Genomic DNA, 16,447 nt, shown 5'->3' with positions numbered 1-16,447 from the left:
CAAGTGCATTCAATTCTTTGAAGAGGAGAAAGTTTCTGTACTTCCTGTTCTTAGTCATGTGAAAACAAATTGTCTCACTTGGCACACAAAGGGCCATAAAAATGCTTCTTAGAAATAACACATTTTCTCTCTCTCCAGACCTCAGGAAAGATGAGCACATCATGCAGTTCACTGTTCAGGACATGACATGACTGCCTTAAGTGTTACGGTGTATGTGTGGGGGGAGCTTATCCATAAGACTTAGAATGTATCTCTGTATGTTGAACCATCTAAGATTTTAAAGTTTGTCTTTTCTCCTGGTCACTTCAGTACATGACAGTTGCAGGGAAAAGCCTGCTCATCCTGACCCCAGTCCATTCTCAGAAATCCAAGCCAGCTGAGAACAATCCCAGATTGAGTGAAGTCAATCACAAGCCTAGCACCAGTGTTCCCTCTAAACTGAATTAGTGTGAGCTAGCTCACAGTGTTTTAGCCTCTGGCTCACACATTTTTGTCTCAGCTCAGGAAGGATGGCTCCAGAGCAAACTGATTGATGCAGTAGCCAAATCTCTCGCTCACAACTTTAATGCCGGTAGCTCACAAAGTAGAATTTTTGCTCATGAGACTCCACAGCTTAGAGGGAACATTGCCTAGCACTAACTTGATTTAGGCTGGAATTTTCATTCCTAGTTTGATTCAGAAGGAAGAGAGAGATCTCTTAAAAGCAAATGCCTCCCACACTAATAGACAGCAGAACACTCCTTGCACCAGGGATCTCCTGGTGCTCTGATCATTAAATTGGCTGCAGTTGGAATGACTGTGCCACCTCCTGGCACTCTGGCAAAGACCACATTATTTCCAGATCCTTTTCCAGGAAAGCTGAACTGGTCAAACGGAGTCTGCCTGTTGTCCCCAAAGAAACCTGGCAGCTTCCGAAGGAAAACAAAAGCCAGCCTCTGCAAATGTTATTTCAGAAAAGAGGGGAGGGAACACTCTCCCGCTGCTGAGGCTCTAAGGAATTAAAATGTGTGTCAATTGACTACGAATGATCTGTATTACTTTATATGGTTATGTAAAATGAGAAAAGGAGCTGCGGTGGCTCAAGTGGTTAAGACGCTGAACTGCGGAAGTTCAGTAGTTCAGCAGCTCGAGACCCGAGTGTGCCGCATGACAGAGTGAGCTCCCATCTCTAGTTCCAGCTCCTGCCAACCAAGCAGTTCGAAAGCAAGAAATTGCAAGTAGATAAATAGGTACCACTTTGGTGGGAAGGTAACAGCGTTCCGTGCGCCTTGGTGTTTAGTCATGCCGGCCACATGACCACGGAAACGTCTTCGGACAGCGCTGGCTCTTCGGCTTTGAAACGGAGATGAGCACCGCAACCCTAGAGTCGGATTCGACTGGCTTTCGAGCAAGGGAACCTTTAACCTTTACTTTAAAATGAGAAAACAGCAGTGTTACCTACCTGAAGCTCTATTAAGCAATTACAATCTATTAAGATTGCAAGGACTTAAGTTAGAAATGTTCCATGCCATACTCTCCCATCTCAGGGAAAGCAGCAGTTCTGGGAGTGTCACTCTTCCTTTGGAGGCTGCCACATTAATACTTCCTGAAATGCTTCTGTGATGCTGAATTGTTTTGCCTAATGTGTATCAGACATTCTGGTATCCACTGTTCTGGGGGATAAACAACACCCCCCCCACCCTTATTAGGGAACTTTGGCCAAGATGCCCAGCCTCACAGAAAAGAGAATATCAGTTATTTCCACTGTGTTCCTGTCACCTTAAGAGAAGGTCAGATCTGTCATGTGACTTTATTTTTCACCATCCTTACATCATTCTCCTCTCCTCCCAACAACTTCGTGTGTGAGGTAGGTTAGGCTGAGATTGGCTCAAGGTCAGCACCTTACAGACTAACAAAATATGTGGCAGGGTATGAACTTCTGTGAGTCACTGCTCACTTCTTCAGATAAAGATAGCTTTTATCTGAAGAAGTGAGCAGTGACTGAAAAAGTGAGCAGTGACTCACGAAAGCTCTTTAAGGTGCTACTAGACTCTTCCTCTTCTCTGCTGCTACAGACAAACTAACACGGCTACCCATCTTGATGTGATTTTAAAGACCATGCCATTGTTGGCACAGGTACTGAGAAATAAACATGTATAAAAGAAAGAAAATGGGAGGGATTTCAGCCAGAGTGGGCCAGTAAAGAGTACGCTGGACTTGGGTATGACTTCCAGTCTCACCTTAGCTATTCTCTCCCTAGGTGCTCTAAGGCATTCTTAGCCTCAGTTTTTCCTCTGTAAAATGGGAATGATAATGGTTGACCTCCCAAGAAGAATAAGAACTGCAAAGCATTTCACAACCTTAAAGTGCTGCAGAGGTTAACAACATTAGCTTAAACTTGTTGAATCAGATTGGTAGATTCACAAAGAACCTGAGAAACGGAGCAGCTTTTCCCACAGAGAGTCTTACAAATCATACAGTGAAATGCAGTAATGACAACCTTCATGAGTACTTTAGTGTGGAATTATATAAAGTGCAGTTGGCCCAAAAAGTATACATTTGGGCCATCCTAAAGCAGTAATGTTTGGTGAAAGGTCTCCAACTGTGAGCCTCAATCTTTTTAAAGAAACCCCAGGCTGCTCTGGACAGAAAACCTTAACAAGAAGCTTTTTAAAAAATCTACTTTTCCTCGCCTACCATAATATGAGGCCAGAGCAAACAAGGGCATTCCTTAGGACAATTGCCTCATAGCACATTTCAACCGCTGTAATTATGTAAAAAATAGCATTGTGCATGTTTTCTACTCTCCTAAAGCATTTTAAGGAGATTAGGTTCTAATTCCTACTTGTGTTAAGAGACTATAAAAATACTTCAGGTTATTCCATACAAAAAAGCATATTTATGTAGGAATTTGTGCAATTGTCCTAGCCAATACATGGGAGCTAAAAGCTGGAATCCTCTCCTTTGCCAAAACCGAGCCTTGATAAGGTGAACAGAAGGATGCTAAGAGGCAAGTAACTAATCAGTCTTGAAAATGTACCTTAAAGTATAGATTTAAGAACACAAAGATGGTACCAGATCATCCTAAACTCAGAATAATGGCTCTAATAAAGGCTCTAATGCACAGAACAATGGTTCTAATAAAGGCTCTAATTCACAGGGAATCCAAAAAGTATATACCAAAAGCATAACATGTCCTTGGAAGCTATTTCCAAGTGTGCGGCTTGTGTTCATCATATTCATGCACATTTCAAAATGAACAGACAATGCAGAATAAACTGCTCAGTTATTACCCATACACACTTTGGTTTTTTCCTACAGCAAATTCATCTCTTGCTTCTTTAGTCATTCCTCCTGGTTTCTGATTTTTCTTTTCTTTTAAAACAACCACTAGATAAACCATCACGATAAAACTGACCCATATTTTATTTACCATTACAAACAAATATGTGTTTGTCTGTCTATTAAGCATAAAAACCTAATAAAAATACTTAAAAAAAACCCCCCCGATAAAACTGTCCCAAGATTGCTGAATTTGGGCTTGAACTAAGTTTAATTCAAATTCACAGTGATCAAAACAATTCATAGAGAGATACATATACATTCTGATACAACAATTCTTACGTGTTAACGGTCTGAACACCCAAGCTCTGTAGGGGTGGGCCCGAGGCACTTTGCCAGCTTAAGGGGCTGAACTCCACAGTCCAAAGAGTTGCACCCCCACATTCCAAAGAAATCCAAGACAGGCATGCTTTTTTGGATCACACACACTTTTGATACCACATGTCACACAACCACTGTGGTTACCTGAACGGTTCATCTTGTCATGAACATGTATTTCTGGTAGCATTTGCAACACTGGGAACTCTAAAAGATGAGCAGAAACAAGCTTTCTTCCAGCCTTCTTAAATTAAACAGAAATCAAGTCAGGAAGGTGGTAACTGTAGCCTGCTTTTAGGTTTGCACTTATGAACACTTCCCCTTCTTAACAAAGCCAGTTTTGTCAATGCAAAGTGTAGTTCTTCATCCCATGTTAACATTCATTTTTCATAAGGCTTGTATTAGCATGTAGTTTTGTGGATCAGGCAGAGCAGAGCAGGATTCATGTATGATGTTCTGCCTGGTCGAATTTAGAAGATTTATCACCTACACTGCCTCCTGATGTAAAGCACTTGTTGGTAAAATTCAATGCCAAAAAATGGATGCAGCTAGGCTAAAAACAGAAGTGTGATAATTTATAGTTTGTCTGAAACTTTCTTGTCTAGTATCCATTACTGGCAAGGCATTGTCATCCCAAGAATGCAACGTCAATCAGTAGTAGGTGAGGTAGCACATGACTTCTTCATCATGAAGGAACTGGTGAAAATACACCCTGGTAACAAGTCCCAGAAAGTGAAACAGAGGCTCAAATGCCTGTTCCAGCACCGAACACTACACAAAGGACTCTTCTTGCAAGACAGGAATCCTGGGAAGGCAGAACTATTCATGACCTTCTTTTATATTTTTGGATATGCAAAAATCTTGGCCTGTGTAGAAAAAAGACAAAATCACAGCAATAAAATCCACTGGAGAAACTACAAGAGTTGAAGTTCCCTTCATAAGGTCACTTTGCCAAGTCATGCATGCTGTGGCTGAATGGGCTCACTCTGGCCTGCAGGCCCTGTTCCACCCTGCCCTCCAAGGTTTCCCTAACACCTAGAGATACTTTCCTTTCTCTCCTGGGTAACCACTGCAACCACCTGACCTTTGTATGGAATTCCCTGCTGGGAGGGTCAGGACTCCCAGCTTCCCTTCCAAGTTCTGAGGCCTTGCCTCTGTGTCTCCCGCTGCCCAGCACCTGGTCACCACAGGGACCGTTGACTGCCTTGTGCACCCCTGGAGGAATAGTCGTTTGCCAACTGACTGTTTTCCCCCTGGCACTCCATTTAAAATAGCGTGTCCGAGATGGTGGAGGTCTATGTGGTACTGAAAACCACTACCAGCATCATAAGTTATAAAGTATGTTGGGTATATATTTGGGTATGTTATAGGTATGTAGGGCTATCTTTCAGCTATGCTCCTGCAGAGTGCAGGGGGTTGGACTAGATGACCTGCAAGGTCCTTTCCAACTCTAACAATCTATGATTCTAAGTATTTACTAAAAAGAAAATGTTCACAAGCATACTTTTAGAACAGCACCAGATTGAGCAAGGGATTCAAAAGAAATGGGTAAAATGCCATTCCTCTGTCCCTCTCTCTATACATGCACTATCAGATTTTAAAATATAGGACAGACTCCTTAGCTGAGAATGTTATAGACCTCTACAGTATATCCATTACCTTGCAGCTTCCTCCAGCTGTCTAGGCCAGCACATGGTAATGGCCGCCTTCTCCAGACCTCAGTTAAGAGTTCCATCTGCTCTGATGGACTCTGCACAAAAGAGGCCTTCCTCCTTGCTTCCAGGAGTTTTATTTTCTCTCTGTTCCCCACCCATTGACCAGGTTAGGCTGGGTCTAGGAAGCTTTTCTTGGAGATCTCCAGGAGTTCCTTCCTGAAGTCTCTCTAGTATTTAATACCTCCAGATCTCTGTTCCCTGCTTGAAAAAAGGGGGGGGAGACTGGACCCTCCTATTGTCTCCAGCTAGACCTATGAGCATTTCTTAAGAGGTAGCTGAGGTGAACCTGGAAAGCTATTGACTAACTTCCTCCTCCCTGCCTGTTCTCTGCCCAGAGAGAAAAACTTTAAAAAATTCCTGGTAAAGGTTTCAACTCAGGTCAGACCTCCACTCAAAAAAGGCATTTCTTCACACACACTATGACAGAACAGAAATATTTGTCTCTGGCTTCGGCATAGACTACATCTCTATTTCCCTATCATCACAAACATGACTTCAAAGGCATTTCCACTCGTAACACATGAGAGTTTGTGTGCACTCTCCTCCATCAGCCAGCATTTCCCCCCCACTAAACCATTTAAATGCTATTCTTCTATAGTGCAATAATGTTACAATGATCTATTGCCATGATCTACAGGTTCCTCTATCATCACAAATCAGTCAATCCTAAAAGAAATCAACCCTGACTGTTCCCTGGAAGGCCAGATAATGAAACTGAAGCTCAAATACTTTGGCCACCAAATGAGAAGGGAGCACTCCCTGGAGAAGACCCTGATGCTGGGAAAGATTGAAGGTCAAAGAAGACGGGGACGGCAAAGGATGAGATGGTTAGACAGTGTCATCGATGCAACGAACATGAAATTGAGCCAACTTCAGAGGACGGCGGAAGACAGGAGGGCCTGGCGGGAGATGATCCATGGGGTCGCGAAGAGTCGGACTCGACTGTGCGACTGAACAACAACAACAACAGGTTCCTCTAAATTCTCAGCTTTCACTAAGAAATTTACTGGTTCATGAAAAAAAGTAAAATCCCTCAAAAAAACTTTCAGTGGTGTGGCAAGGCAAATGGCAGCTATGAGGAGCTGCAGGAAAGAAAATGGCACCAGTGTGGGCAGGACCTTTAGAATTGCACACTTTCCCACCCAGATGTCTTTTTAATGCACTTGGTTCTGCAAAACTACATTACTTGATAGAAGAACAAAGAAAAAAACTAGCAGCCCCTGCTCCACAACTCTTACTTTCCACAAAAGTCCTTGTGGGTGGCAGACACAAAGAGGGATAAATCCGGGTGACTGTGCAGCCAATTCTTGACCATCTTTGGGTGCCTGGGGTCAACTTCCAGAAACATGCTCCTGAAAACAGAGGAAAAGTGAGAAACAGCTTGATCTAAAATTCTTTAACCGGTGTACATAATTAGACTGATACAATGAAAATGTGGGATCGGTAGATCCATAGTACATACGGAAGTATTTACTATCATTCTCATTTTTATCCTGGCCATCCTCCAAGGATTTCAAGGATGGCACACGTCATTCTCCCCTCCTTTTTTTATAACCTACAGGGTTAGCCTGACAAAGACTGGCTGGCCCGAAGTCATGCACCGACTTTCATGGAAAAGAGATTTGGACACAGTTGTCCCCAGTCCTAGTCTGACTAACCACTACAACTGAGAGCCAGCTTGGTGTAGTGGTTAGTATTGGATCAGACCAAAGGCATGAGAAGCTTAGCACTCTATTTCCTACATCAGTTGAGAAACTAATAAGCAAAGCAAGGTGGAGATTTCAATATTCCGTTGCTTGCCCCCAGAATCTGTTAAACAGAGATTCACTGCTTCATAACATGGAGGTTATATTTAGCAGGCATGACTGCTAGCCATTGATAGATCTTTTCCTCTGTAAATTTGTATCATCTGTTTCTTTAAAGCTACCTCAACTGGCTGTCATCACCACTTCCTCCTGTCACAATCAATACTCAGCCCTGAGGGCACATGACATGGTGTCAGTGCAGAACGTTCTGCCAATCAGTTTCACTGAATGACCCTGAGAGTTCTAGTACAGTGAGGAATTCAGCTTGCATGTTTTACATATTCCTAATAATCATAATCCTCACCTCCCAGATCGTTCCTTTCAAGCAACAGAGGAAAGTCTAAACCATTACTTGTGTATACCTTCCTGTATTGTGTTGTCTCTTCCTGGAGTACTTGGTTATTTTCAGGCCAGAGCATAAGGATTTAACACCTTTTATTAGAATTAGTGTCAGGCAAGGAATCTCAAAACAGAAATTCCAAGTGCATATTGATAGCTGTCTTAATGACTATGTACCCAAACCAGTGTGGGTTTGTTTTTTTTGGTAAAAAAAGGGGGGATGTTGGAACTCATATATAACGTCACACTGATTTCCCCCAATTCCTCCCCACAGGACTTTGGAAAGACCCCCAAAAGGTGCTGGTATTCAGTACTGCCACAAAAACCCCTGACACAAACCTAGCCTTTTTCTCAATTTGGTAACAGCTTATGGTAGTTTTGCAGGCTACAAATAAAACTGTCATAGAAAGAGCCAAACCCCAGCAGTAAGTGCTTCTCAGAATTCCACATTTTCCCCACACAAAACATTCCCTTTGAATCAACCAGAGACTCAGTCACACTAACCAATGGCTGTAGATCCCATTCTGTGACTTTGGCAAAATTGTTTTTCCTGCCAACGCCTCCTCTACTTCTAGGGCAAAAAAACCAAATGAAAACAAAACAAAGCTCCAAACTAAAAAGTGGAAATGCTAGGAAACAGTGGTTACGCTTCTAGGCTAAAAATGAAAAGTGCTGATATAATCACTAAAGCATGAGGTCTCAGGGTTCCACTTCACAGGAGTGATTTTAAGTTGCTTTATTTGAGCAGCTCAGTCATCAGCACTTTGAAAACCCACAAAAGATGTAGCAATATGATGGTCACAAGTTTTCACTCTTCTTGGCTTAGGAAGAAACACTGCAATTATTTTTGCACCCCCCCTATATAAGCTATGATCCAAGCCTCTTCCAAATGTTTATTCTTCTAAGCTCAAATACTTGATTTTTAAGAGACCTAAATTTTAGAAGGCTTAAAACTTTCATTTGCTTTTTTAGATGGTGTGTTTCTGCATTCTGCTAGCTGAGGAATACTCTAAGGCTGAAACGACATGTGATATTTTCTAACTCATCTCCCACTGTTGGCATTCGTAGGTGGAAAATACAACTTTCTTGTGTTTTTTAAATGCAGATGTGATTCTGGTCTAAGCCACATTACGTAAGTGCTGTTGCATCACAACCAACTTGTGGCAACCCCAGCAAGGGGCTTTCAAAGGCTAGTGAGAAGCAGAGGTGGCTTGCCATTGTCTTCCTCTCCAGCGACTTCCTTGGTGGTGTCTCACCCTGCTTAGCTTCTGAGACTTGACAAGATCAGGCAATACCATGCTGCCTTCCCTCCCCAGTCTAAGCTAGGGATAAGCAATTTCCTCAGCCCAGCGCCTGCATCCTCCCTGATAAAACTGCTAGAAGGGCTCATTAGCCCCAACCTTAGGTCAATGCTCACCACCTCACACCTTAGGCAAAAAGCATGTCTCATTAAATGTCGTGCCAGCCACCCAGGACTGTAGCCTGAGGAATGGGGCTACCAGTAATCCTCGATCTCTTCAGGCCAGGGACCCAACTTTAACCCCATCCTGCATAAGTTTGTCTACAAGTCATTCCTTCTCCCAAGGGGCTCTAGAAACAGCAGTTGTAGGGTGGGGTAGAGATCCCTAAAAGAACTTTTGTCACCCACAGTGAATAATTGCCAGGATTTGGTGGTGATGGAAGGCCCGTTAAACGAGCATAAATCAGTACTGTCCAGCCAACCATTTACAATCTTCTTCCCAAGCCCTGCTCTCTGTGCATGCAGAGGTGAAGTGGCTGGTGATCAGAGACAGGGCTTTTTCAGTGGTAGCATCTTTCCTTTGGAATGGCCTCCCAGCTGAGACTCACCCGGCACCTACGTTACTGTCCTTCAGTTGCAAGGCCAAACCATTTCTTTTAATTTAAGCTTTTCACTGAGGGCTTTCATCTTTTTAAACTGCTTCTATGGTCTGCTTCTAACCTGAGGACTGATTTTATGAATATAATTTTAGGCTACTGGATATTTTAGGCTACTGATGGGTTTTTTTGGGTCCAATCGACCCACACCAAAAAACACCAGTTAAAACAAATTGCACACCCCTAGTCAAGAGCTCATGGTGGGTCTCAGACTGCCAAGGATCCTATCAGAATCCACTGACAAGATCAATCAGAAACTGTCAACAATAAAAGGAGAAGCTGGTGCTTTGGATACCTCAGGAGCCAGATCGACTCTCAACTTGACTTTACTACTGCCTGTAAAAAACACCACAATTCTGCTAGTCTCTTCAAGAAAATGGATTTTGTCCTTTTCAGAGCTCCAGTATATGCCTCTGATTTACAAATGTAGCAAATGGGCATATTCTAATATGTTTTTCGTGAATCGGGATTATTCAAAATGTAGTAACGGACCAGCATTACAGCAGGATTTATACAGAAGCGACTAATTCAGAATATTATTTTGTCTACACTAAAGGCCTTTTCATCAACTTGTTTTTCCCGTTATAGTGTGCCAATATAACATGAATGCTTTTGATATTGCTGTTAATAATATTGTCTTTGTTCCCTACTATTAATGTTTCCTATTATTTTATGAATGGAATTATGTGTCCAGTTTCATTAACATTAACTGTTCATTCTATTCTTTTTCAAGTTGTTGACTCAACAACTTTTTTTCTTTCTTTTTTTTAAGTGGTTAACTCAACTAACTTTCCATACCCCTTCTAGCACTGCTGTTGGTCCACGAAGGCTTATTTATCAGGTTTCCACTGGAGGCTGCTGCATAGCTAAGAGAACACTGCTAAATACCACATTTCAGTTCCTTTCCAATCTTACACACTGTCAGTGCCATCCTAAGTTATACCTTCTCAAGTCAATTGAGATCAATGGGCTTAGAAGGATGTAGCTGTGCTTAAGATGGCACTGTTAATATGACTCAAGAATTTCTCAGCCTCCACAATATAAGTTTAACTCACAAGAACTGCTATATATAAAGAACTGATATTTTGTGACTTATTATTTTGTAGAGCTTTTCTCAAGTCTGATAAAATCTTCTAAAATGTTGTAGTTATGCAATGAGACAGTGGGTTGTTATTTGTTCAGGATATTGGCCTTGTATTAACATGCTTCTCTACTTGTAATTATCTGGTTAATGAAGCATACACTTAGGAGAGACTTCTTAAACTTGTTTACCACATCTGCTAAGTTTTTCTTCTTCCCACCCTTTCTTTGGGTAGATCAGCACTAGCAGAGCTAGTTTTTCTGGCTGATGGTATATCTCTAACACCTGTAAGTCACACCTTCTGATATGTATGAGTTGCAGCAGGACACAGTATAATTTTTAGAGAAGTTTTTTATGACCACGTCTCCTTCCCCATCTTTATTTCCCCAAAGGAACTGCTTCAAAGCTCTGCAACACATTCTTGTAGGGTCACTTTTGAAAAGATGAACACCTCTTCAACCCCCAATGACTTATTTTAATTCACCATTTGGGTGCTCTTTTGACATTTCCTTCTTTTTTCTCTATCATTTTAAAAAAATCGCTCATCCTTAAATTGTAGAGACACTGTCGTTTTAAGCACAGTGACACCCTTCTAAGACCATTTACTTCAATAGCACTGAAATGTGACTAGTGACCTTCAGACATACCAAGAAACAGAGGGCATAAACATGTATTACAGAGGACCTAGACATGTTTTACCTTAGGCTACAGGAAGTTCTTCAAGCCTAAAGGAGACTTCCTCCAACTTGTATTTCTTCCATTAGAGGAAAAGCCACTTAAGTTGAAGGCTTCAAACTTTGCTCGAGTAGTAGGATATATGACACTATGGGTGCGCTCAGACGGGGGCTTTACAACGGTATAGGTGCTGGTTCCAACCGGTGTACTTACCGGGGTTCACACCGTGAACATCTGCCTCCCGTCCCTAACCGTTGTAAAGGCCTTTAAACCGTTGCACTCTGCCACTAGGTCCCCAAGTGGTGGTATCCTGAGTGCAACGGTTGCATTCGCTTAACCCCGCCGTCTGATCACTCTCCACCGGTGCCTAGTCACTTCCGTTCGGAAGCCTGAGGCTTCCGATTTCCCCCCGCCATTTTTTTTAACTAAGCAATATGCGCTTGGGCGAAGCTTTGCCCTGAGCGTTTGTTTAAAAAAACAAAAAAAGCCCTTAGTGTAGCGTATCGGAGGAGTCCGGGACTTAAGGGAGGCCAGTTTGGTCTTTAAACTTTAAAGGTAAGGGCTTCTCTACTTGTAATTATCTGGTTAATGAAGCATACACTTAGGAGAGACTTCTGTGGATGGCTGCCTATGCGCATGCTCAAACTGAGTTAAAAAAAAAAAAAAAGCCAACACCCGCAGTGTGTGAGCGGGCATACAGCGATGGGATCTGCAAAATGGAGGTGAGTGTGATCGTGTTTCAGCCGGCATAAACTGCACCGGTTCCAACCAGTACAGTTTATGCCGGCTGAAACGCCGCATCTGAACGCCCTATGTGTGATCTATGGCAAGGGGATGTGTGATTGAGATTACAACCAGTAACTATCTGGAAACTGGCATACAGTAATACTTCTGTAAATAAAATTACAGTAACTTATTTCATTGGCAAGCCACTTTGGAATAAGATTGTCACAAAGCATAACTCCCCCCCTCCTAAAAAAAATACTGGAAGAGGTGAATCAGGGGAAGAGGCAAAATCCTTCAGGAAAAAGAGAAGTTTTCAAAGTGTGTTCCTGTTCTTGGTCTTCCTTCTGTCCTGTATTACGGAAGAAAATCAGAATAAACGTAACAGAGTAGAAAGGGTTAGGATGTCCCCTTTCATTTGTTTTATATCTTCCATCTGAGGAGGGGAAAAGAACAGAAATGGAAAGGAATCAGGAAAATCAGAAGCTGCTGTGATTTGCAGAACTCCATTTATTCCTCTGTCCAAGGTTTTCTTCTGGCTGCAAGGCTGGATGGCAACCATCAGGTGGCATCATTCCCAGTTCCTGAACCCTGGAACTGAGAAAACAGATACTGTCTGAAGTCCGCAAAGAAGCCAGCATGAAAACTCACCCAAAATCTTTAAGGATGTAAGGAGCGAGGTTCAGAATTTCTTTAATAATAGTCATCCCATCATGCCCACCTTCCAGGGCGCCAAGGTCCTCATAGCTAGAAACCAAAGACAAAGTCTATAAAATAAAGCATCTGCCAACATCACGAACAGAAACAAAACATATATGTCACCTGAAAACAAGCACTAAAGAGAGGTCCTACTAGTAACCCTGCAGGTACACAACATGGAAAATGGAGAGTGCTGATATGGAATTTCCACTATAATTCCCTCAGTGACTATGCCACCCATAAGACATCTGAGGAGGGGGTGAGACGGCAAGGCCTTCTTCATCAACATGTTTCCTCCCCTCCTAGTATTCCCTGTAGCTATTCTACTTGGTCATTATTTAACATTAAAATATTTGAATTTGTTTGTTTTCCTTTCCCCTCACCTTTATTTTGCATTGAGTTTGTTAGCCAGCCATTCTAGCAAGGACTGTTTTATCCTCTTGAACAGTATTTTAAAAGTCCTTGAAACCCTTACTGAATACATGTTTATTATTAACTGATCACTGGACAAAATGAAATCTAATACCCTGATTTCGTTTTGTGCTGACTGGTGATTGTAATGCTTGGAAATGAATGCCTGGAAATGTCCTGATGAGATTCAGATATTCCGTCTCTTACATGGAAATCCTAAACACAGTCATACCCTTCAATGGGCTTAGAAAGGTATAACTCTCCTTAGCATTGCACTGTTAGAGGGTGAAATTAATCCATCTAACTTATGCTTACCCTCAGGGCAGCATACAGCATACTATACTTTTATCCTTACAACAACCCTTGAAATTTAAGCCAGGCTGAGAAAGAATGGTTGGCCTATGAAACCCAGTGACCTTCATGACAAATCTGTGATTTGAAGTCAGGCTAGATCCAGTTCTATCCTAACCTTTTAACATTTACCACACACTGGTTCTCAGTTTTATCATTGCTAGGTCTTAGATTTTTAATTGTTTTATATTTTTATTTATTGTATCGTTTCTATTGTTTTTTCAGGTATATTTTATATGCTGTTAGCTGCCCCGAGTCTTGCTTGGGGGAGAGAGCAGGACATAATTTGATAAATAATTAAAATAATTAAAAATAATAATAGTGGCTGATGGTGAAATCCCAGAAATCTTCAAAGGGCAAGAGCTGGTGGCGGTGTGTGTGTGAGCAGCAGCAAGATTAGAATGTAGAAGTGTCTGACTACCGAAGGATCTCTGGTGCCAAGTGACTCATGTCTTCATGGAAAACGTAAGGTGGATTACTGATTATAATGTCTACCAAACCCCAGTGCAGCAAACATTCCCACGAACCTGCATCAAAGAAATGGCAACAACACATTTTAAGGATAATAATATACCCAAATGTTACTCCCCACATTAAATTTCTTGACTATCATATTGCCCATCCTGCCCGAGTAGCTTGTCACATCCTAAACCCTCCCCCAATAATATACATCCTAAACACATACATCCTAAACCCTCCCCCAATAATCAAGCACATTTAAAAAATCCCATCCAACAACCGTTTGTAAAATGATGTTTAATGGAAGTACAAGTATTGTATCAGGCTGGCTTTAAAAATCAACATAAACTGTAAGACATGGTAACTTGAGAATAACCAATAGTTTACGACAACAAGCTGTTATTTCCTATTGGTGGGAGAGGCAAGCAGTTAGGATGTCAGCCTTTATTAAAATGCTGCACATAATAAAGAGCTGCAATCCGAACACTTTCTTGGGAGTAAGCCCCACTGAATAAAATGGACTTTTATTTGACCTGCTTAGGAGTTGTCCTGAAGGTTTTCAAGAGCCAAGTAGTGGCTGTATCTAAAGAATCTGGCAAAATGGCAGCTTCTGCCAAGACTTTCAGCTGAGGAGCCGGGAGACGAATCACCAGAGACCACGGAATGGTTACTGAATGGGAACCAGGTAAGTATCCCAACATTCAAATTGTCCACAAAACAGGCAGAAATACTGTACTTCCATTTGATAAGCTTTCCCAAGCCTTCCTGCAAAAAATCCTGTGGGTGGCTATGTGGGATAGGGGCCTCCCGTACAGCAGTGCTGAGCCTTGGAACTTTCCCCTAAAGGAAGTTCATTTTGCTTTATCTGTGCTGGCATTTGGCATGAGGCAAATGATGTGCTCATTAGAAAAGCATCTGATAGCAAGGTACATTCTTTTGCTTCTCCCATTTCCAGTTTTGTTCTTGGCTTCTTTCCCCTCCTTAAAGCTTGTAGGCTGCCGTTGTTCTTTTTGTACGGATTTTAATTTTAACTGATTGTTCTTAGCTTCCCTTAGGGATTTTACAAAATCAAAGGGTGAGTTACACATGATTAATTAAAATCAATTAAGTTAAAAATAAATCAATGTAGCCATATGAGCTTCGTACTGTACCTCCTATGCTTTGCCAACATGGATGCCTTGGGGTGGCATCATCGTAAAGGTGCTCCCCTCAGATGCTCAGAATGTGAAATAAAGTGCTTGGGGCCACTAAGCACTGGTATGACGATGGAGATTCAGAAGCCGTTACTGACAATGGCATGCTGCAAGACACTATATGGTGTAGCCATTCTACCTTCGTTTCATGTATGACAGATCCCATCTTTCTCCTCTTGTCCTATTGCAAATGAAATGTGAAAGGGACTTACTTGAAAAGACATCATGATGAAGAATTTTAATCCTCTTTTGCAGCTGTAACCTACAAAGAAGAATTTAACAACTAATCAGAACCCATATCATAGGTGCAAAACCACAAGAGTAATGCGGCAAAAACCATGGAGTAACCATCTTGTTTTCTTTTGCACCAATGTGCAACAAAGCAATGTGTGCAATCAATCAACCACATCATGTTGGTGCAACCCACCATTTAGGCAGAAGTTTCTTTAAGCAATAAACTTTGCAATCATTGCAGTACTTCCCCAATTACCCTGCAAAGTAAATCATTATTATTCCATTTTCAAATCCAATGCTGAGAAGTACGCATCTACTGAGAGCCCAACCAGCCCATGGCTAAACATGGATGCTAGTCCAGGTCTTGCAGGCCCATTGGCCCAAACTGGCTTCAGTAAACGTTGCATTATTACACCTTTCAGTAGCCACTCTAGACTTATTGCCCTGGGGTTTTTTTGCATCAAGTTGGTAGATGTACCTGATGTGTTCACTTAAAATATGGATCAAATTGAACAGATCCATGCACATAAATGGTGCTGGTGCTGTTGTTGGTTGTGATCTTGCCAGTTCCCATTTGTGCTGCAGCTCTCCAGCTCAGCACCATCCTCTAGGAGCAGCATTTTGGGCTGCGTGGGGGAAGGGGAGTCAACCTCTGCAGGGAAAATCCTACTGCATGCAGCAAACTTTGGCAGAGACTGCACCACAGAATTTTCTTATTATTTCTGGGATAGGGTAAAATGCACTAGGCAGAAGGCTGATCCCACAGGCCATTCTATGCTGCTGCTACCCTCTGCCCACATCTCCACTTCCAATTCACATCCAAGGCAGAATCACTGTCAGATTTGTGTTTTAGGGCACATGGGATCAGTTTCAAAAAATGATTTAAAGGCTAAAGGGGAGATGTTGTGATGTGTGTGTGTGTGTGTGTGTGTGTGTGTGTGTGTGTGTGTGCTGGAGAAGGGTTGTTCTAAGCATGGGGACAGTAATGGCAAAAGGCATGAAAAGGGAAGAAGAGCAGTGGGGTAGATTAGCTTGAACTGAACTATCAAGAAAGAAAATGAAAGGAGATGAGACAGGAGATATAAAGCTAAGTACTCAACAGGAGAAACTGAGGAGCACTTACAACTGAAATCAATATGACTTAAGTGCACAGTAGAGTTGATGCAAACAGCAATAGGAAGTAAAGCCTAATTGAGTGTCACCATCATCCTTTTTGGAAAGGCTGGG

At 42.0% G+C, this 16,447-nt stretch overlaps 1 protein-coding gene across 1 annotated transcript in view; it reads right to left on the bottom strand.

Moving 5' to 3' along the window:
* Positions 1-3,488: 3,488 nt before the first annotated feature.
* Positions 3,489-16,447, bottom strand: part of HEMK1 (HemK methyltransferase family member 1) — a 52,376-nt gene continuing 39,417 nt past the window's right edge. The window contains exons 10-14 of the mRNA XM_015427197.1: positions 15,199-15,248; positions 13,756-13,861; positions 12,525-12,620; positions 6,593-6,706; positions 3,489-4,505 (exon numbers count right to left, since the gene is read on the bottom strand). Coding sequence (XP_015282683.1) covers positions 4,463-4,505; positions 6,593-6,706; positions 12,525-12,620; positions 13,756-13,861; positions 15,199-15,248 — 409 coding nt within the window. The 3' untranslated portion in view covers positions 3,489-4,462. The remainder of the gene's footprint in view (positions 4,506-6,592; positions 6,707-12,524; positions 12,621-13,755; positions 13,862-15,198; positions 15,249-16,447) is intronic.

This window comes from Gekko japonicus, unplaced genomic scaffold, assembly GCF_001447785.1.
Source record: "Gekko japonicus isolate JY-2015 unplaced genomic scaffold, Gekko_japonicus_V1.1 scaffold922, whole genome shotgun sequence".
Lineage (NCBI taxonomy): Eukaryota > Metazoa > Chordata > Lepidosauria > Squamata > Gekkonidae > Gekko > Gekko japonicus.
Note: the sequence above shows the minus strand (reverse complement) of the source record. Positions and strands in the feature narration are given on the sequence as shown.